This window comes from Parasteatoda tepidariorum, chromosome 4 (genome assembly GCF_982258835.1).
Source record: "Parasteatoda tepidariorum strain Cologne lab strain chromosome 4, Ptep-v5.0, whole genome shotgun sequence".
Lineage (NCBI taxonomy): Eukaryota > Metazoa > Arthropoda > Arachnida > Araneae > Theridiidae > Parasteatoda > Parasteatoda tepidariorum.
The window spans coordinates 90,639,503-90,661,244 of NC_141758.1; the positions used below are offsets into that span (position 1 = coordinate 90,639,503).

Below are 21,742 nucleotides of genomic sequence, written 5' to 3' on the forward strand. Positions count from 1 at the left end.
GTTGCATTTTCTACAAACAGCAGTTTAAGTAGAAAAAAAAATGAGGATGTATTAGTCAAAAAAATATGGGGGTTTTGAGCAAAAATATATTGAATCCATATATGGCAACGTTACTTTTAATAAGTAACGAGTAAAAGTACAAGTATTTTTAAAAAAAGTAACGAGTAAAAAGTAAAAAGTTCTTATTTTAAAAAGTAACGAGTAAAAAGTACAAGTAAAAGTACAAGTACTAAACAAAAAAGGTAGCGACTTAAAAGTACATTTCTAGGAAATCGAAAATTCAAAGTAACCTGAAATTTTATTGAATAATATTCTTATGTTCTTTAATGTTTTTGCAAAATTGTTGTTACTTATTTAATTATTTCTAATTTTGAAAGTTATGGATATAAATTTATTTTTAAATTCGAAGAATATTATAATATAATTTTATAATATAATCGTATAATATAATTTTAAAATCAAATATAATTTTAGCATCAAAATTTTATGGATTTGCACGAAAAAGAAATTTTATCTATTGATTTTAATTTATTATTTTTATTTATTTAAATTACCATTGATTTAAAATTATTTTACTCTTTAGAAACGCGTTTTAAAAGCACAAGCATAAGCAAAGCAAACACGGGGTTTCAGATAGCTTTGTGATCTTTGAGCTAGTAAAAAATAATTGAATGTGCAGTATAAGTTGAAACAGAAAGTATTTAAGCACGAGGTTAGCTGTGAATGCACATTAATTTGCACATTAATATTGCACATTAATTTTATAAATTAAAAAATCATAAGCATTTATTTTTAAATTTAATTTCTTTTTCTTATAGAAAGCTTACCGAGTTTCAGAAAAAAGTAACGATTTCATTCGATATTTCCGTTACAAATACTTGTACTTTTTTCCAAAAAAAGTAACGAAAATACAAGTAAAAGTACTAAATTTAAAAAGTAACGTAGTACAAGTAAAAGTACGTACTTTTTACTTGTACCGGCGGTACAAGTAACGAAAGTAAAAGTACTGCCATATATGATTGAATCTAGCTATTAAAAACTTTATATTAAACTATTTGTAATTAATGTAGCATCAAATTGCTAAACGTTACTGCAAGTTACTGCTTTAAACTCCACGATAAGCACAAATGACATAATTTATCTGTTAGTTTATTTTTCCGTCCATAGTGTCTAGTATACAATGTAGCGGTGCTATAACTTTTATATATATAGCGATACTATAATCTTTGCTTATTACGTTGGCTATTAATAGCACAGGATCAGATGGCTGGGACACGTTTTTCGGCTTGAAGATTTGGACCTAGTTAAAAAACTTACTTTTTCAAAAATTGAAACAACTAGAAGAAGAGGGAGACCAGCTACAAGATGGTTGGACAATATTGAGAAGGACTAATAATTGTTGGGAATAAACAGGTAGAAAAATCTGGCTCAAAGCCTGAAGGCAGCTAATTGAGAAAGCCTTGGCCTGCACTAGGCTGTAGGACTGATAAAGAAGATAGGAGATTAATAGCTACTCGAATTTCGTAAAATTAGTTAAAAATTTTAAGAATATATGGACCGCTGGGGATCTAACACCATCTCTTCAGATAGTCATTTTGGAGCCTTAATCTCTGAGTCATCACGGATAACAAAAAAAAAAAAAAAAAAAAAAAAAAAAAACGTTATTTAACTTCACGAATATTTTTTATTATTTTTAATATTTTAAAATTATAAGAAGCATATAGAAATAACAGTTTTTCCCAATTAATATAAATAATTCGAGTCAATGCAATCTTATGATATTTATTTATTTATTTATTTTTTTTTTGAAGAAACACAAGAAAAGAAATTTTGCGTTTAAGAAATTGGCATAGGTACTAGATCTACCAGAATGATAACACAGAACTATCGGAATACATCAACAGGGTTTTTATTTATTGTATTCATGGAAAAAATTAAGATATCAGGAGAAGCGCTAATAAATTTCGGCAAAACAGCTATTATCAATGAGCGCGTATAGAAATTTAAAAAAAAAAATTGTTTTCGAGATGCTGAAAAATAAATTGAAAAGGCATAAAATTCGATTTTTTCTTTTCTTTTAAGCTTGACTGTATATTTTCCCATTACATTTTCATTAAATCACACGGCTTCAATATCAACATATTTTTGTTTGGATTTTATCAGTTTTTTTTCAAAGCAATTTTTGAAATTTTTTTTTTAAATCATGCGTTTTAATATATTGGGTAGATTTTGCCTTACGCTACTCATATTTAACTCTTTTCTTAAACGTAACAATCACGTTTCTTTCTTCTTAAGCGTGAAACCTACTTAACATTTTTATTATCATTAAAAAATATATAGCGATATTTATTTATACGAATATTTCATAAACATTTACAAGAACTAGTAAACAGGAAAAAAATATGTTTTTCCTTTAAAGAATTTCTAAAATAAATCTTTTTGCAAAATAGCATCACGAGGTAGGAAACTTTTCAGATTCGAAACTTCGACAAGTGCTACATCTCCACAATAACAGCTCTCAACAACCCGAGCAACCGGAAAACACTAATCATGAGTTTAGGGAATTTTCAATAGAGACATCGAGAAAAAAGCTAATAAGCTGGTCTAAATAGTTTTATTTAACATCTGGCGTATATAGATTTTGTTTTCGAGATACTCATCAAGATATCGAGACAAGAGTTAATAAACTCGTCAAAAAAGTTTTATTTAACTTTGGGAACATAAAGATTTTGTTTTCGAGATACTTATATTTTTTTTTTCAAAAACAGTTCTATTTTCAAAAGTTTGACTCTTATTTATTCATAAAGCTATTTTCTTAACTTCAAAATAAGAATACTCTAGCCCAAATTTTAATTAATTTAGTCTTTTAAAAAAATGATTTTTTAAAACGAAATTCTAATTTTAAATAATGATTTGCAGTATGGTTTTTGGACTTAACGTCTAAGACTACTAATTAAACAATTACCAAATTCAAAAACAGTTCTATTTTTAAGAGTTGACTGTTATTTATTCTATAAAGCTATTTTCTAAACTTCAAAATAAGCATATTCTTGCCTAAATTTTAATTAATTTAGTCCTTTTAAAAAGTATTTTTTAAAACGAAATTCTAATTGTAAATAATGATTTTCAGTATAGTTTTTGGACTTCGCATCCAAGACTATTATTTAAACAATTACCAAATTCAAAACCATTTCTATTTTTAAAAGTTTGACTGTTACTTAATTCTATCAAGCTATTTTCTAAACTTCAAAATAAGCATACTCTTACCTATTTTTTAGTTAATTTAGTAGTTTGAAAAATTAATTTTTAAATCATAATTCTAATTTCAAATAATGATTCGCAGTATGGGTTTTGAACTTACGTCTAAGACTACTAATTAAACAATTACCGAATTCAAATCAAAAGTTTGACTGTTATTTATTCTGTAAAGCTATTTTCTAAACTCCAAAATAAGCATACTCTTGCCTAAATTTTAATTAATTTAATATTTTTAAAAATTATTTTTTTAAACAAAATTTTAATTTTAAATAATGATTGGCAGTATGGTTTTTGGACTTAGCATCTAAGACTACTAATTAAACAATTACCAAATTCAAAAACAGTTCTATTTTTAAAAGTTTGACTGCTATTTATTCTATAAAGATATTTTCTAAACTTCAAAATAAGCATATTCTTGCCTAAATTTTAATTAATTTAGTCGTTTTAATAATTATTTTGTGAAACGAAATTCTAATTTTAAATAATGATTTGCAGTATTGTTTTTAGACTTAGCATCCAAGACTACTAATTAAACAATTACCAAATTCAAAAACAGTTCTATTTTTAAAAGTTGGCTGTTACTTAATTCTATCAAGCTATTTTCTAAACTTCAAAATAAGCATATTCTTGCCTAAATTTTAATTAATTTAGCATTTTTTAAAATTATTTTTCAAAACGAAATTCTAATTTTAAATAATGATTGGCAGTATGGTTTTTGGACTTAGCATCTAAGACTACTAATTAAACAAATATTTAACATTTTTTCTCAAACGTAGCAAGAATGTATTTTTATTTTATTCCATATATACTGTTATTTATTTTATAAGGCCATTTTATAAAGCTGTTTTATAAAGCTATTTTCTTAACCTCAAAATAAGCCTATTCTTGCCTAAATTTTAATTAATTTAGTATTTTTAAAATTTTTTTTTTAAAACGAAATTCTAATTTTAAATAATGATTGGCAGTATGGTTTTTGGACTTAGCATCCAAGACTACTAATTAAACAATTACTTAAAATTTTTTCTTAAATGTAACAAGGCCGTATTTTCATTTTACGCAGAAAAACTATTTAGCAGTCTTTCTTAAACATTTGAAAAATAAAAAAGCTTTCTAACGTGTGTTTCATAATTATTTTTAAAGTCTTGAAAATATAAGAAGTAGAATAAAAGAAAAAAAAAGAATTCTTTTGCCTCACGTAGGTAAAGAATTCCATCGAAAGCATTTTTAAGATAAAACTTTTTGCCACATAGCATCACGAGGAAGGAAACTTTCCGGAAAAGAAATTGGGATACGTGCCATATCTACCGGAATGGTATAAAAATCAAACAAATAAGTTAAGAGAAAAAAACTGGAATTTTTGAAAGATACCAGTTACTCAACATAAAACTGTTGAATCATTTAACAGAAGGAAAATATACAGGGGGATATCTAAACAATATTTCGTATTATTTTCCCGATTTCATTTTTCTTCGACATTCTTTTTCAATCAAAATATGAAAAAAGGGAAAAATATGAAAAAAAGGGAAAAAAAATTTGCAAAAGAAGAGAGAAATACGGAAGAATGTTTGGATTTTTCAGACAAAAGAGGTACTTTTCACATTCTTGGAATCTTTTGTTTCGTCTGTTTCTATACTTTTATTCTGAGAAATGTTTTTTTCTCAATTTTCTAAGCAATTTCTGCCACTCAATAAAATAGTTTCTCCCTAAGAATTTATTTGTTTATTTATTTATATTTTCTTTTATTCATTTCTGGATTTGGATTATATATTTTTTTCATTAAATATGAAGAATGCTTAAATTATATAGGTTAAAATTCTTTTTTGACTGTAACATACTATCTAAATATCAATATGTAAAAACACTTACTTTAATATTTTAGAATATTTTATTTACTTAGGAGAAAGAAGGCGCAAGAAACGGATTAGTTAATAGGAAATAAGAGTGATTTATAGAGAAAATGATTTTCACAACTTTCTTGTTTAGTTTTTTGACATATTTTCTACTTATAAAAAAAAAGTAAAGAGTAGGTTAGTAAGAAACAAATAAGCTAATTAGAGACATTCCCAATTTATAGAAATGCTGATTTTTTCCGAAACATTTTTTAAAAATGTTTGGGCATATTTTCTGCACATGATAGGTTAATAAGAAACAAAATAAGTAAATAAGAGTCATGAGTGATTTGTAGAAAAGTTTAGTTTCACAACTTTCTTGTTAAATATTTTGACATATTTCCAGCATATAGTATTTAGTGAGTAGTCAGTAAGAAACAAACAAGATAATAAGAAACACGTGTAATTGATAGAAACGTTAAATTTTCTTCAACTTTCTTACTTAATATAATGACATATTTCCCGTATATAGTACTTAGCAAGTAGTCATAAGAGACAAACAAGATAAGAAGAAACACGAGCGATTGATAGAAACGTTGATTTTTCCACAACTTTCTTGTTTAATTTTTTATATATTTCCCGCATTTAGTATTAAGTAAGTAGTCAGTAAGAAACAAACAAGATGATAAGAAACATGAGCAATTTATAGAAGCGTTTTAACTCTAGACAAGGACAGAATAGAGAGTGTTTTTTTAATTTAATTTAATTTAATTTAATTTAATTTAATTTAATTTAATTTAATTTAATTTAATTTAATTTAATTTAATTTAATTTAATTTAATTTAATTTAATTTAATTTAATTTAATTTAATTTAATTTAATTTAATTTAATTTAATTTAATTTTTTTGCATGTCTATATAAACATTTCTAACCTTTCCAATATTTAATAGCATCAGCTTTACTACAATTATTAAAGAAAAGTTATATCATAGCAAAAAAAAATCACGTATTTGAGATTTTTTTTTTTACTTTGTTTATTTTAGGACTTTTCAATTATGGTCACATGTCTTATGAAGCGGACAGAGATGCAGGGCCTGAGGGAGAACCATCTTTAGCTGAAATGACAAAAAAAGCTATACAAATACTTCAGAAAAATGCGAGAGGATACTTTTTGATGGTAGAAGGTAAGTTATAAATAGTTTTTTTTTTTAATTTTTTGTCCAGCTTAGTTATTGAATTATTCTTGAACTTAGGATTAAACGCTGAAAAAATATTAAAGGTGTAATAAATTAAGCTTATAAATTATCATTGTTTCTCAAGTTCAACAAGAACCATTTTAATTATAAGATTATAGAAATTGCTGTAAATGTATAGCTGTAGCAAAACAATAGATTCCTAGACTATCACGACAGCTGCTTCTTTTGTTCCCCATATGTTTTTTGCCTATATGGTTCTTTGTATTTGATGGTGCAGTTGTCTTGTAATCAAGCCACAGGACAAAAAAATACCTTTAAATACTATGTGTTACGCATTATTGACGATAATCTATTAACTTATTTTCGATTCTAAACTCACCAACTAACGCTTGAAAGGAAGTGTTCGAATGTGCCTGTTAAAAGTGTGTAAAATGAACTGTTTTGATTTTCCTAGCGCATCAAGCTGTAATAGTTTTCGTGGAGGTGGGTTTTCAGATTCCCAACTGTACTCTTTAGGAATAAGGAGCGTAAAAATTAGAAATTTCGAGATGCTAATAGCCACTGCAAAAGATTCTTGACCCCTATTGGGCAAACCCGTTTCATCTTATATTGCTTTTAAAAATCGCTTACAATTTTTTTTATAGAACATAAAAGTGAAACCCTAATATGAGAAATAACATACTGTAGTGAATTTTATTACTAAAATCACTCTCTGATGGCAATGTGCTGTTATCTATATGAAGACTAATCAATAATATTATTATTTTCCATTTAATTGGAGAGAGAGTCATTTTCATCCTATTTATAGTCATCATTTTCATATTTCCTTGTACCATCCGTTTCATTCTATTATTTAAGTAAATTTATGGTTACCGTTACCCGTACGGTACGTATAAGTTAGAATAATAATGAAAAGATTTTTAAAAAAACTTAGTTTGTTTTTATTTCTGTTTGTTCTTTTATCTTCAGGTGGTAGGATAGATCACTCTCATCACTTCAACAATGCCCATAGAGCACTGACAGACACATTGGCGCTGGAAGATGCTGTGATTGTTGCCCTGAATATGACAAAATCTGATGATACTCTTATTGTTGTTACTTCAGACCATTCTCATGTTTTTGCATTTGGTGGAAATCCTAAGCGAGGAAATCCAATTTTAGGTATGACTTAACCATTGATCTATAATTAAAAAAGATACTTTTTGTTTATTCAAAAACAAGCGAATAGTCGCCAAAAAATGTAGAGAAAAAATTTGGCGGAGATCTGCATTTTATTATTTTATTTATTTTTTAACACACATAAAAATTAAACGAAATAAAAAATTAAGAAAATAAACAAACTTTTAAAAAAATTAAACAAATTAAAAAAAGTTTTTAAAAAAATCATTGCATGTTCTGACTCCCGGCTAAACAAAAAGTAACAAAAAAATTCAAATTATCCAAAATGAAATACCGTTTAATGACTAATAAAAGAGTTGAAAAACTAGGTAAATTTCGAAACAATTATTAAAAAATGCTAAAATAACTCATCATAGCCAAAAATCATACATTTTTCAATTATTACGTACTACAGATTCGATTAATTTTTTAAAAAAAATATTTTATTTATTTCTTTTGTTATGATTTAAATTTACATTTTCAAACAACATATTTTTTTGAAAAAAAATCTTTTAAGTAAATTTGTTATTTCGTTTCCTTTCATGGAAAATTTATTTTCCAGCGAAAATACATAGATTGTTTATAATGAGAAGTACAAGAATTTCTTGAGAAGTGGTTTACCTCTCCGCAAGAAATTCCTGTCTAATCGAGAAATTATAATCAAAAAAATAACTCATTTACTACTGAAAATGTTACAGTTGTAATTATAGTTACGTACTTCAGATTAGATTTTTTTTTAAATGAATTTGTTTTTTTCTCTATCGTTTTGATTCAAATTTAACAATTAATGCCACAGTTTTTCTTAAAATCACTTTTTAAGTAAATATGTTGTTTTGTTTCCTTTTATGCGAGCCTCCAAACAAGATTAAGAACTATTTTCTGGAGATAGGTAGATTGTTTATTAAGTGAAGTACAAAAATTTTCAGAGTAATGGGTTACCTTGTTTATTGGTGCTTCGCAAAAAACTACAATTGAAAGTCTTACATATACAAATTTGAACAAATGATAAATAATTCGAGAGCAATTTTACTTAAAGCATTGTAACTAGAGGCTGGATTTTAAAGACTCTACGAAAGATTCCTTAAAAATCATAACATTTTACCCTAAAAATAAAAACCCACTCACAAACTCTGTGAATTATTTCTGTTTTTTTTATCCGTGCCAATAGCACATTTCTCTTATAGACCCATTTCATGTTTCACTTATGACCCAAAATAAGTATTTGGATTTATCTGGGTTTTCTTTTCACGTCATCTTTTCTTCTGGAAACTGTTATGCATTAAATAAAACTATAAAAACTGGGGTACTTTTCCGTTAGCCAGGCGCAAATGTCGCCAATCCTGAATCAAGCGCCAAGAGAAGCGAATGACAAAACATTTAACGGAATAAAAGTCAAAAACGTTAAACTATAAACAAATATTTATTAATAGTAAGCAAAACAAGTTCAACTATAAACAAATATTAATGAATGAAGGAAAGGAAAAATTGTTTTGTTTTGAATGAATTCAGAGAATAAAAGCACGTGGTCCCAAACTAACATTCACCTTATCATTGTAAGAAATTTGGCAGAATTCCACATTCTTTGGCGATTTTTCACTCGCGCCAGGTTAACGGAAAAGTACCAAAACTTGTTAATCAATTGAAATGTGGGAAATTTGCAAGAATGGGTGTATTTCTGGAAATTTTAAAAAACATCAGAAAATTTGAAAAATGTACCCACATTTTTAAAAAAAAGACATAGAGAGAAAATATTTCTCTCAAAATTTCTGAAAAACTCCCCTAAAAAAATAAAAATACTGTGCTGATAAAGCAAATGATTCAGAATGCAAAATAGTCAATATCATCAATATAGGGCCTTAATTAAAATCAATGACCAATGACAGCAGTAGACATAGAGTAGTAGGAAAAATAAAGAGAAATATATAAAAAAAAATTGTAAGCTCTACTTTCCTCTGGATTTCTAAAAAATGTCACAAATTAAAATAAGTACCCAAACATTAAAAAAAAACTTTGAAGAAAAGAAATATCACGTAATCTATAACAAAAAATCTACCCATATTTTTACAAAAAATTCTTATAGAGCAAAGATAGCTCTCAAAATTCCCTAAAAATATGAAAAAAATTGTCTTATAAAAGGAAATGATCAAAAATGCAAAACAGTCAATATCAACAATATAGGGCCTTAATTAAAATCAATCACAACAATAGACATACAGTTGTAGAATAGAGTTAATGGGGGATAAAGGGTGAAAATATTAAAAATAATAGTTAGCACTACTTTCATCTGAATTTCTAAAAAATGCCACAAAATAAAATAAGTACCAAAACATTAAAAGAAAGCCTTGAAGGTAAAAAATATCCCATCATCTATAACAAAAAATGCACCCTTATTTTTCCAAAAAATTTCTTATAGAGAAAAGATAGCTCTCAAAATTTCCTAAAAAATTCCCTAAGAAACTGAAAAAATTTTCTTGTAAAAGGAAATGATGAAAAATGCAAAATAGTCAATATCATCCAACAAAGCGCCTTAATTAAAATCAATCACAACAATAGACATACAGTTGTAGAATAAAGTTAATGGGGAAAAAGAGTAAAATATGAAAGAAATAATAGCTAGCACTACTTCCATCTGAATTTCTAACAAAGTGCCAAAAATTAAAATAAGTACCAAAATATTAAAAAAAAAGCCTTAAAGGGAAAAAAATATCCCATAATCTATAACAAAAAATGCACCCTTATTTTTCAAAAAAATGTCTTATAGAGAAAAGATAGCTCTCAAAATTTCCTAAAAAATTCCCTAAGAAACTGAAAAAATTTTCTTGTAAAAGGAAATGATGAAAAATGCAAAATAGTCAATATCATCCAACAAAGCGCCTTAATTAAAATCAATCACAACAATAGACATACAGTTGTAGAATAAAGTTAATGGGGAAAAAGAGTAAAATATGAAAGAAATAATAGCTAGCACTACTTCCATCTGAATTTCTAACAAAGTGCCAAAAATTAAAATAAGTACCAAAATATTAAAAAAAAAGCCTTAAAGGGAAAAAAATATCCCATAATCTATAACAAAAAATGCACCCTTATTTTTCAAAAAAATGTCTTATAGAGAAAAGATAGCTCTCAAAATTTCCTAAAAAATTCCCTAAGAAACTGAAAAAATTTTCTTGTAAAAGGAAATGATGAAAAATGCAAAATAGTCAATATCATCCAACAAAGCGCCTTAATTAAAATCAATCACAACAATAGACATACAGTTGTAGAATAAAGTTAATGGGGAAAAAGAGTAAAATATGAAAGAAATAATAGCTAGCACTACTTCCATCTGAATTTCTAACAAAGTGCCAAAAATTAAAATAAGTACCAAAATATTAAAAAAAAAGCCTTAAAGGGAAAAAAATATCCCATAATCTATAACAAAAAATGCACCCTTATTTTTCAAAAAAATGTCTTATAGAGAAAAGATAGCTCTCAAAATTTCCTAAAAAATTCCCTAAGAAACTGAAAAAATTTTCTTGTAAAAGGAAATGATGAAAAATGCAAAATAGTCAATATCATCCAACAAAGCGCCTTAATTAAAATCAATCACAACAATAGACATACAGTTGTAGAATAAAGTTAATGGGGAAAAAGAGTAAAATATGAAAGAAATAATAGCTAGCACTACTTCCATCTGAATTTCTAACAAAGTGCCAAAAATTAAAATAAGTACCAAAATATTAAAAAAAAAGCCTTAAAGGGAAAAAAATATCCCATAATCTATAACAAAAAATGCACCCTTATTTTTCAAAAAAATGTCTTATAGAGAAAAGATAGCTCTCAAAATTTCCTAAAAAATTCCCTAAGAAACTGAAAAAATTTTCTTGTAAAAGGAAATGATGAAAAATGCAAAATAGTCAATATCATCCAACAAAGCGCCTTAATTAAAATCAATCACAACAATAGACATACAGTTGTAGAATAAAGTTAATGGGGAAAAAGAGTAAAATATGAAAGAAATAATAGCTAGCACTACTTCCATCTGAATTTCTAAAAAAGTGCCAAAAATTAAAATAAGTACCAAAATATTAAAAAAAAGCCTTAAAGGGAAAAAAATATCTTATAATCTATAACAAAAAATACCTTAAAAATCTAAAAAAATGTCATAAGTAAAACAAATGATTCCAAAAAATGTAAAAAAAAAAGTAAATATGATCAGAATACGGGCCTTAATTACAATCAAACATAACAGCAGACGTACAGAATACACAGTTAATGTAAAATCAAATATTAAAGTAAACTAATAAAATAAATAAATAAATAATAGTTAGGACTACTTTCATTTAAGTAAGTTTTCGTCTATCCTTATCGTTTTTTCACCCTTAAAAATTGCCCTCTGTTTCCTTTAAATAAATTGCATCATAAAAAAGTGTTGAAACACCATTTTCTATCTTGAACTTTCATTTTGTTTATTACAACTCTATTTCCCCTTTCTGTTGTATTTCATTGTGTTATATTGTTTCCTTTTTTCCCGAAAGACAGTAATACCTTTTATTGGGAAGCTGTTTGTACGGGTGCTGGAAAATATAAATTCAGATATATTTTATTGCCGGACTTTGAAAAGAAAGTTTATTTGAAAATAAATTTTTCTATATAAGCGATAGTACAATGCTTGAAATACATTGTACAAAAATGATTTAAAGCGTGTCTATATTTGTATTACATTCGCATTATATATCCATTAAGCTGTGTTAGAAGAAACAAGTTTCTGAATTAGTTTTGCTAAAACGTCTATATATATTTGTGAATATAAGTGTTAGGACTAAGGACCTTGATGCATAGGGATGAAAAAAAGGGAATACTCCGAATAACTTTTGCTCTAATGATTGAATTTTCACGCATTTATACTCAGTTTTAATAAATCTCGGAGGTAATTTTAAATATGCAAATTAATTTATGCATGCGATAGCGTGACTTTAATTAAAAGTCAGTCATAGATACAAACTTTCTTTGAATAATCGTACAATTTTTTTACGATAGTTTAGTATTCTTAACTCTCAAAATATCGAAGGAATAGTGTAGTACAAAATGGTTAAAAGGTTAATCTCTCGAATGCTAATTTTATGTTTCGTGTACTTCTTTAATTCGAAAAAGTCGTATTATAAAAAATTTTGATTTCTCAAGAACTATTCAACCGATTCTTTTCAAATTTTTGATTTTTGTAATTTAAAATTACGCAGATTAAAGTTTTGTATAGCTTTGTGCGCCTTATAATTAAAATTTTTCTCATTAGTAATATAAATTATAAGAATAATAAATATTATGCCAAAACAATTTATATTTTTTCACGAAATTACTTTTGAATTAACAAATTTTATATTTGTATGGAAAAATGTTTTACTCTCCTTATTAGTATTACGGGCACATTGCAAAAACCGTAAAAAGTAAAATTAACATCAAGGAGCGAAACTTCAGGCCACTCTCATGCCTAAATTATTAGGCCCATATTTTAAAGATTGCAGCCACTGTTTTGAGTGTTTAATCAGAGAAACTACGGCATGTGCCGGATTTCTTAACTTATATTGTAATCTGCTTTAATTAATTACATAGTTAAGGTTAGGTCTTCAAATAATTAAGAACGAGTCTTAGTACGTTAAAATCTTAAAAGAAACTCAGAATTTATGAAACTAAAGCTTAAAATAGTTTTTCTTCGTCTACAAAGTCTTACAATATTAGAAATAAAAAATTAGAAATAAAAAATTATTAATAAAAATATGAAGAATTAAGATTGATTTAAAATTAAAGGCGTTGTTAATACAGTTGATTAACTTGTTTGACTCTGGATGAATACGAGTTCAATCGATTAATCGATAGTAGTAGAGTTGAATTGTAAATTTCTAGAAAATCGATTTTATAGAAATTTGCAATGCATTTAAAATTAACTTTTTGTTGTTAAAATTTCTTTTTTTAAGGATTGGACAGCAAGTTATCAGATGTCGATAACATGCCTTACACAACACTCCTGTATGCCAACGGACCAGGATATAAAAGAGATTCCGAAACTGGAAGAGAAAATTTAACTGGAACTAACACAGGTAAACAGAACAGTTGCATACAGGTATGCAAGTTGTTGTACAAGTACACAAGAGTTTGAAAAAATTAAAATAACAGTAAAGTAATAAGTAGGGCAGAATATTGTGGTAATGAAACATCAAGTGATAGTCTGGAACAGTGAGGTAATAGTAAAGGTAAATACTAGTGTAAAAAATGTGGTCACATTAATAAGCAAAATAAGCTTTCGCTACTCGCCACGTGACGAGTCAGCAAAAAGAAGTGGCGACTGAAATTAAAACAGCGGGTCACTTTTTCCATATTTTTCTCTTTCTCTCTCTCTCTTTTTTTGAGAATTGTTTAATGATAAAAGTACATTAATTAATGTAGAAAGACTCTGGAAAGCAGTATTTTCATTAAAATGTCAAATATCCCCAAATCAAAATTCTTGATGGTCAACCATCAAAAAATTTTGATGGTTTCAGTGTGATTCAGGAAAGTCCAGCATCATTTGATGGTCACCATCTTCCAGCATTTTCAGTTACGTGTTCATGGTTTTTGATATGACAACAAACTTACATCATTCCATCATAGAAATTATATTTTAATATTATGATGGCTAACCATCACGAGAAGTTTGATTCTCATGAACCAACAATTCACGATGATCCATGAAGGTTCATGATGGTTCCAACTATACATTTCCTTCATGGTTTAATGGGAGTTCTTGCTGATTCTCAGCAATATACCCTCAAAACAATTTGGGTTTTTTAACGTTAGATCACCATAAACCAGTCCATATTCCTACATTGAGATGATGGTTGCTTATGTTGATTACCATCAAGATGATGTTGGTCAATCAGCGATTCAAAATGTTGATCCTTCAAAATCCATCAATTTGTGATGGAAGTATTCATGTGGAAAGGGAGTTATCTAGCATTTCCCATATATCAAAGTTGTAATGCATACATTAAATGTATTTTGCTTCCTCAATTTTTTTTTACCTAAAAGTCTTTAAAATCAGTGTGGTTAACTAAATTTTGAGCCATGTTTATATTATTTTTATTATTTAATTAACTTTTTTATATTCGTAGATTATTTCTGATGTGAATGTTTTTAAAAAATTTAAAAATATATTTTAATCCGAGCAACAAAAAAAAAGGTTTACAAAAAATGGCCATTAAATTAAAAGAACCTATCGATACCGGTAACCAACTCACTAAATTTGAGCTAAAAGTGTCTACTAAGTTATTAGAGTTTACCACCCACTGGCTACTGACTGAAAAATTTAATTTTCAAGTCTAGGTCATAGTATTTAATATTTTAAAATTGTGTGGTAGTACTAAATATTCATAATAATGTAAAATAGTGCTACAATGATGCAAGAATATAATCGAATGTATTAATCGTTCTGTAATACAATATAATGATGTTGATTAGTATGATAGTAGTACTGGTAATAGTGCAGAATAGCGCAATAATAGTGCAAGTTTATAATAGAGCAAACTAATGTGATATTAGTATAGGTATATCAAAGTGTATAATAGAGTGGTATATCTATAACACAGTAGCAGTATACTCATAAAGTAGATTGATATTTCTTTATTCGATTCAGAACAAAAATTAAAAGTAGAAACGTCTTTCATATCTGCTGTTCCATACCCATTTTAATGTAAGTGTGGACTTAAAATAAAATAAGGATTCTCGTATTTTTGATAATAAATTATGCTACATATACAGCATATAAATTATGCAAATTTTGAAATCTAATTTTACTACATTCCCTTTATAAAATAGGAATGATGAATTTTCTTATACTTCCATATCAGAGGTAGTGAAAAGTCAGAAGTAAAGAAATCTGCGTTATTTTTCTTGAAATTTATAGTGTTTTTGTTTTTTAAAAAACATTTTCATACGTAACAATTCTCAATAGATAAAAACAGCGTGGATAATCATAGCTTATTATTTCTAATTGAGGAAAAGTAGCTATTATAAAATCTAGTCGTACTAATTTTTATTTTTTTTAAATAAAACTTTAAAACTTCTTAGCCTTCCTAATTCTTCTTAAAGAAAAACAGTTTCCATATTCTATGAATAAATCAGCTTTGAAAAATTTCCTTAATGTAAAATATCTTTAATTTTTCTAAGAGCCTAAATAGAATATATTCTATTTAATAGAATACTTAATAGAACATATAATAGAATAGATAATAGAATTATTTCTAATTGAGGAAAAGTAGGTTTTTTAAAATTCAGTCTTATTTTTTTTAATTAAAATAAAACTTTAAAACATTTTAGCCTTCATAATTCTTTTTAAAGAAAAACAGCTTCAATATCCTATAATAAATCAGCTTTAAGATCTTATCCTTAAAGTAAAATAGCTTCCATATTCTATAATAAATCAGCTTTAAAAAATTTCCTTAAAGTAAAATATCTTTAATTTTTCTAAGAGCCTTAATAGAATATATTCCATTTAATAGAATACTTAGTAGAAAATATAGTAGAATATATAATAGAATGATTTCTAATTGAGGAAAAGTAGCTTTCATAAAATTTAGTCTTATTTTTTTATTAAAAATAAAACTTTAAAACATTTTAGCCTTCCTAATTCTTTTTAAAGAAAAATAGCTTCCATATTCCATAATAAATCAGCTTTATGATTTTTCCTTGAAGTAAAATAGCTTTAATTTTTTAAGAGCCTTAATAGCTTAATATGCTTATAAATAATTGCAAATAAAACAGTCATTGGAGTATCTTTTCAGAGGAGATGAACTACGTGCAGCAAAGTGCAGTACCACGCCGATGGGACACTCATGGAGGTGAAGATGTACCAGTCTACGCTCACGGTCCCATGTCCCACCTATTTCGAGGAGTTTTGGAGCAAACGTACGTACCTCACGCTATGGCTTACGCTGCTTGCATTGGACCTCAAAGAAATGATTGCGAACGTCGTCGAAGACAGGCTTTCCAACGACAAGTCATTGAGTGTCCTTCAGCACACATTGACGACGCTGAGCAAGTAATAATGGCTAATTCCGTAAATTACGTCACCTTCAGCGTTTGGATGATTTGCTCAATTATGTTGCTCCAATTATTTCTAACGTGACCTGTGTCTCAATGACATTTGAAGGTTACTTGAACCTTGGCAAAAGACAGTTGTCTCTACTCACACTTCCAATATCATAATGAAATGAACTGTGTTGGTTCGGCTCAAAATGTTTAATTTATAGTGTGTTTTTTTTTCTTTCTTCTTCTTCATAACTGCTCACTATCAGTTTAGAATTGCTAAAATTCTATGCAATACATCAATTTCAGTGCTTGGATCATTTGCTCAATTATGTTAGTTGAAATATATGTGACCTATCTTTACTGTCAATGACATTTGAAGGTCACTTGGAAATTAACAAAAAATTGTGTTTGCACTTACTCTTAATATCATACTAAAACTGCTTGAATTCAGTGTTTATTTCCTGAAATTTTCTGAGGGGATTCAAATTCTATACTATTAGTAAATTTTCGTTTTTTTTTCTTCTTCATTTTTCTCAATTATCAAATTTCCATAATTTTTTCAATGACCAGTTTTTCAATGATAATTGAAGGTTACTTGAACTTTTCTAAAAGTTTTTAATACAATAATGAAGTGAACTACATTGGTTCCGCTAAAATTTTCAATACAGTAATGAAACGAACTTTATTGGTTCCGCTAAAAACTTTCAATACAATAATGAAGCGAACTACATTAGTTCCAGTAAAAATTTTCAATACAATAATAAAGCGAACTACATTGGTTCCGCTAAAATTTTTCATTACAATAATGAAGCGAACTACAATGGTTCCTCTCAACTTATTCTATTTTTTGTGTTTATCCCCTTTAATTTCCAAACACTGCTCATTACTAAGGACTTAGAACTGTACATATATGTGTAAGGACCAGTCTACTGTTGTTTGTGCCCATTATGAGAATAGAAAAATTTTAAATCTTTAATTTTTTTAATTTAAAATTGCAAAGAACTTGATATAAATTCGAGTTCTATAGATTTTTTTTTAAAGTTTAAGAATTCGAAATCTTCCGCCAGCAATTATAGTGACGAATGTCTCAGAATTTTTTATAAATAGAGATTGCCTTACAATGTGATGTAAATGTGATGGTTACTTAAATTTTAGCAAATGTAATGACTGCGCGAACAGTTTACAATGATAATTATGATTTTTTTTATCTAGCTGTATAAGCTACTTCTATTTCGAATGCCTATTGTTAATACATATCGATAAACTAGAAAACATCTCAAATATGAATAAAAATAACTTATACTTATTTAAAAGTGAATAAGCATTGTATTCTTTTACCATATCCATCAAAACTCGTGTTTTTCATGTTCCCAAATCTAAAAAGTTGCTGATTTACCCACAATGCAAATCCGCTGTTTTATTAGTTTCAGTGGCAACGTGGGCAACCCCTGAAGTAAAGTATCTTATTAAAAAAACACAAAAACCGTGTTTTATCTATTATATTTATTGTTTCCGACCAAATCCTTTTTTCACCGAATTTGGAGACAGATTGCATTTACTGAATGCCTCATGTAACATCTCTTTGCGGATTTAATTTTTGTCGATTGATCTAGTTAATTTGTGAATCTTGTTGATGTTGTAATAATTTTTAAAAAGGCAAACGGGTGGTATTCACTGAATGCCACCTGTTACATCATTTTACAGATTGAATTTTTATCTATTGAACTACATAATTTCTGAATCGGCCACTACATTTTTCTTAATGTTGTAAAAATTTTTAAAATAGGAAATGGGTGGTATTCACTGAGTACCACCTGCTACATCACTTTACAGATGGAATTATTGTCTAATAATCTAGATAATTTCTGAATCAGCCGCTATGTATTTGCTTACGTTGTAATATTTTTTCAATTAGCAAACAGGTTGTATTCATTGAGTGCCACCTGTTACATCACTTTAAAGCTTCAGTCTTTGTCTAATGATCTAAATAATTGGTAAATCTATGTTTGTTGATTCTGTAAAAGTTTTTATACTCCGGTGTCATACCAGCGACCCGTCATGTCTTAACCTCACATCTCACCTAGCCAAAACGCTGAATTAATATAACTAAACAATCTAAAACTAGACATTTTTCTGAGTTAGGAAAGTGGTGATATTTACTGAAATCCAAATCTAGGCTATCAAGTGAGTGTGTGGTAATATTCTATTGAAACTGCTGCAGTAGAGAAATGGTCAATCGGCTATCATCACTTTCTCAAGTAATTGGATAGGATTTGCTAGCACATGGTCATGCAAAAGCTCTCATAATGTTTGCAAAAACAAATCGGCTTATACACAGACTGACTATTAATATATTTCGTAAGTTATATACTCAGCAGAAAAATAGACAAATGTTTAACTTTTAAATTAACGTAAAAACTACATAAAATTATTGGTGTTTTTTTCATTTAAAAAAAGGGATTGTACACGTAAATAAGTTAAATGAACAGTGAAAGTATATTAGTTACAAGAAAAAGTTTTGCGTCAAATCCAATTATATATTTTATACCAAATAGCTTTTACCGATTAAGGATTGCAGTACTTAATATCTTTTATTTTCTTTTTTAGTTATAATTTTTGCATATTTTTTCGGAAAACAGAATAAAGAAAAAAATTAGCTATGCACGGTTATTATTAATGCAATGCACAAAATAAGATCTACCCAAGAAATGAAACTTTTCACTATCAAAATTATTACATGAATTTGATTACAGGGAGATCTTTAAACACTACTATGACTATATAATTTTAAAATAACTGACAAAATATTTAATTTATAACCCACTCAGTTATATTTAGAAATAAATTTAATATTTATTTACGAAAAGTAATAAGTTATTATCATTGAGCCTTTAGATGAGTAATAATTAAAGAAACGAGTAATAAACAAAGAATTTACTGCTTGAGTTTTCGTTCTAAAATTATGGCAAATAACCGACAGCAGGTTTGTCCATCCAAATCATCATTAAAATTAAGCTAAAGAACTATTTTTTACCTTTACGGATTACGGTTTTGAAAAAGTTTACAACTGGTATGGTTGAAAACCGTGAATTCACGGTTTTTCAACCATTTAAATTTAGTATAGTTTTGAAACCGAAAAAATTCAACTGAAGAATGGAAGTAGTTTAACAGCGTTATGTTGCTGTCATCTTTGCATGAATGAGAGTATCGTATTCTTTTAGCAAAGGCTCCTCAAATTGGGGAGTGAGGAACACTGGAAACTCTTTATGTGTTAAAAGAAATATTGTGATGTCCACGCTGGGACTCAATCCCGGTTCTGTTGTAAAGATATTGACAGATTATCCCTGTCGGCTGTAATACGTATACGGTTGGAACTCAGTGTTCATCTGGTAAGCCTAATTGGTGTGGATAAAATTTCGGTGGTTTAACCATATTAGATGAAAGCAATTAGTGAGCTGTTTTTCTATCAGTCAACAGCTTAAATAACATTTTATTTGTGGTTATTTGACTATTTCACGCTAATATGGTAAAATAACAGTTAAATAAAAAAATTTTAAACTATTTTTTTCTGAGAATTTTTTAACAGTGTATGATAACGAGAATATGAGAAGGGTGATATCGACGTACAAAAGAACAAAAAATATTTTCTATGTTCTAAATAATAATACGATTTAAGATCAAAAAGAGCAAAGTTTGAATTAATATTTTTAAAAACTAAATTATTTTTGGTTGAGAGAAACGAGTACTACTGAATTCTGTTTTCTGTAAAAATCGTAAATTAGATTCTTCTTCAAATTATCAGGTTCAAAATTGTTTCAAACCTTTCTTAAACTGATACTAATTCCCACAGTAAGAGTTTGAAAAGCATTTTCTCACTTAAATGCCACTTTTCAACTCTTTTTATGAAAGTGTTTTTTTTTTTTTTAAATTTTTACAACACTATCAAAATCATTTATTAAGGGTGGTCATTACAGAATTCCATGTGTAAGGGTTGTGAAATTTAGACGTTATCTGATGTAAATTACATTATGAAATTTAAGTTACAGTTTCATATCATATCAATAATAGCAGATAATGCAAGTATGCGAATGGTGGGCAATACGGAGAAAAAAAACATGGTGAAATTACGGTACATCATGGTAATCACACTTCTGATAATAAAAAAAAAACATAATTCTGATTGACAAAAAACAAACTATATGATATTTACACCATTCATTTGGTAATTTTTCCGTTGATAAGGTAACATTTTACTGGAAATTCTAATTTCCAAAATTATTGCTCTTATTACCACACATTTAGTAAAAAATATGAAACGTAAAAGCAAATGAAACCGAATAAATATTTTTTATGCCATGCTTTAAGGTTTCATGCTAAAATTACCACATTTTATCGCATTTTCTAATGTTAATTTCTTAATATAATACCATATTTCATTGGAAATTTTATCAAAATCATTATCAAAGCGCTTCGGTAAAACTTACCGAGCATTCTGGTATTTCCACAGAGCCACAAATTTAATAAATTTTACCATATTCCGGTAGTTATTATCATATTTTTTTTCTCAGTGTGGGTCTTTGTGAATTTTGTTTCTTGCACAGATTTCTGATTTTCACATTTACGACGATTCATTTGAAGAATTGTATGATACAATGTATATTTTGTGTTTCGTGATGTGTAAATAAATGGTAAAATAAAATTTTCTTGTATACGTTTTCTGTTTATCATTCCACTTGTAAATAAAATTTGTCTTATATCTTTAGTTTTTCATCATTACATATCTTCCAACAAAATTTTCCGTAATGAATAATTTCAAAAACCTTTTCACAAAAAGGTGACAAATTGGTTGCTGTCGTGTTGTTGTTTTTTAAGCCACTTGCCCAATACCAGCAAGCCTGCTTGGGAATCAAGCAAACTTTTAAGGCAGAGGGTGTGTTTCTTGTTTTTTCAGTGGCGCCATGTATGGCCAAGAATACACATTCAGTCGCATACAGGTCCCAGTCCGTTTAAAAGAGAGGACCCAATGATACTTCATTCATTCATCCACAAATCGTAATTTTGAATTGAACCAGAGTACTATGAATCTCTAATTCAGTACCCCAGAGGTATTGATTGATTATGGCAACATGGAGGACTTAGTCACCCTCTCCGACCGATTTAACGTGCCCCATTCCACTCGGTAATTCTTAAGCCGACAGGATTCGAACTCACGTTCTCACGAACCCTAGCCCAACGTCCTACCAACCAAATTATCCTGGTAT

The 21,742-nt window shown here is 27.7% G+C and overlaps 1 protein-coding gene across 1 annotated transcript in view; it reads left to right on the forward strand.

The window, feature by feature from the left end:
* Positions 1–21,192, forward strand: part of LOC107454222 (alkaline phosphatase, tissue-nonspecific isozyme-like) — a 141,537-nt gene extending 120,345 nt beyond the window's left edge. The window contains exons 6-9 of the mRNA XM_016071333.4: positions 6,132–6,272; positions 7,254–7,445; positions 13,394–13,516; positions 16,235–21,192. Of these exons, the coding sequence (XP_015926819.1) occupies positions 6,132–6,272; positions 7,254–7,445; positions 13,394–13,516; positions 16,235–16,578 (800 nt within the window). The 3' untranslated portion in view covers positions 16,579–21,192. The remainder of the gene's footprint in view (positions 1–6,131; positions 6,273–7,253; positions 7,446–13,393; positions 13,517–16,234) is intronic.
* The last annotated feature ends 550 nt before the right edge of the window (positions 21,193–21,742 follow it).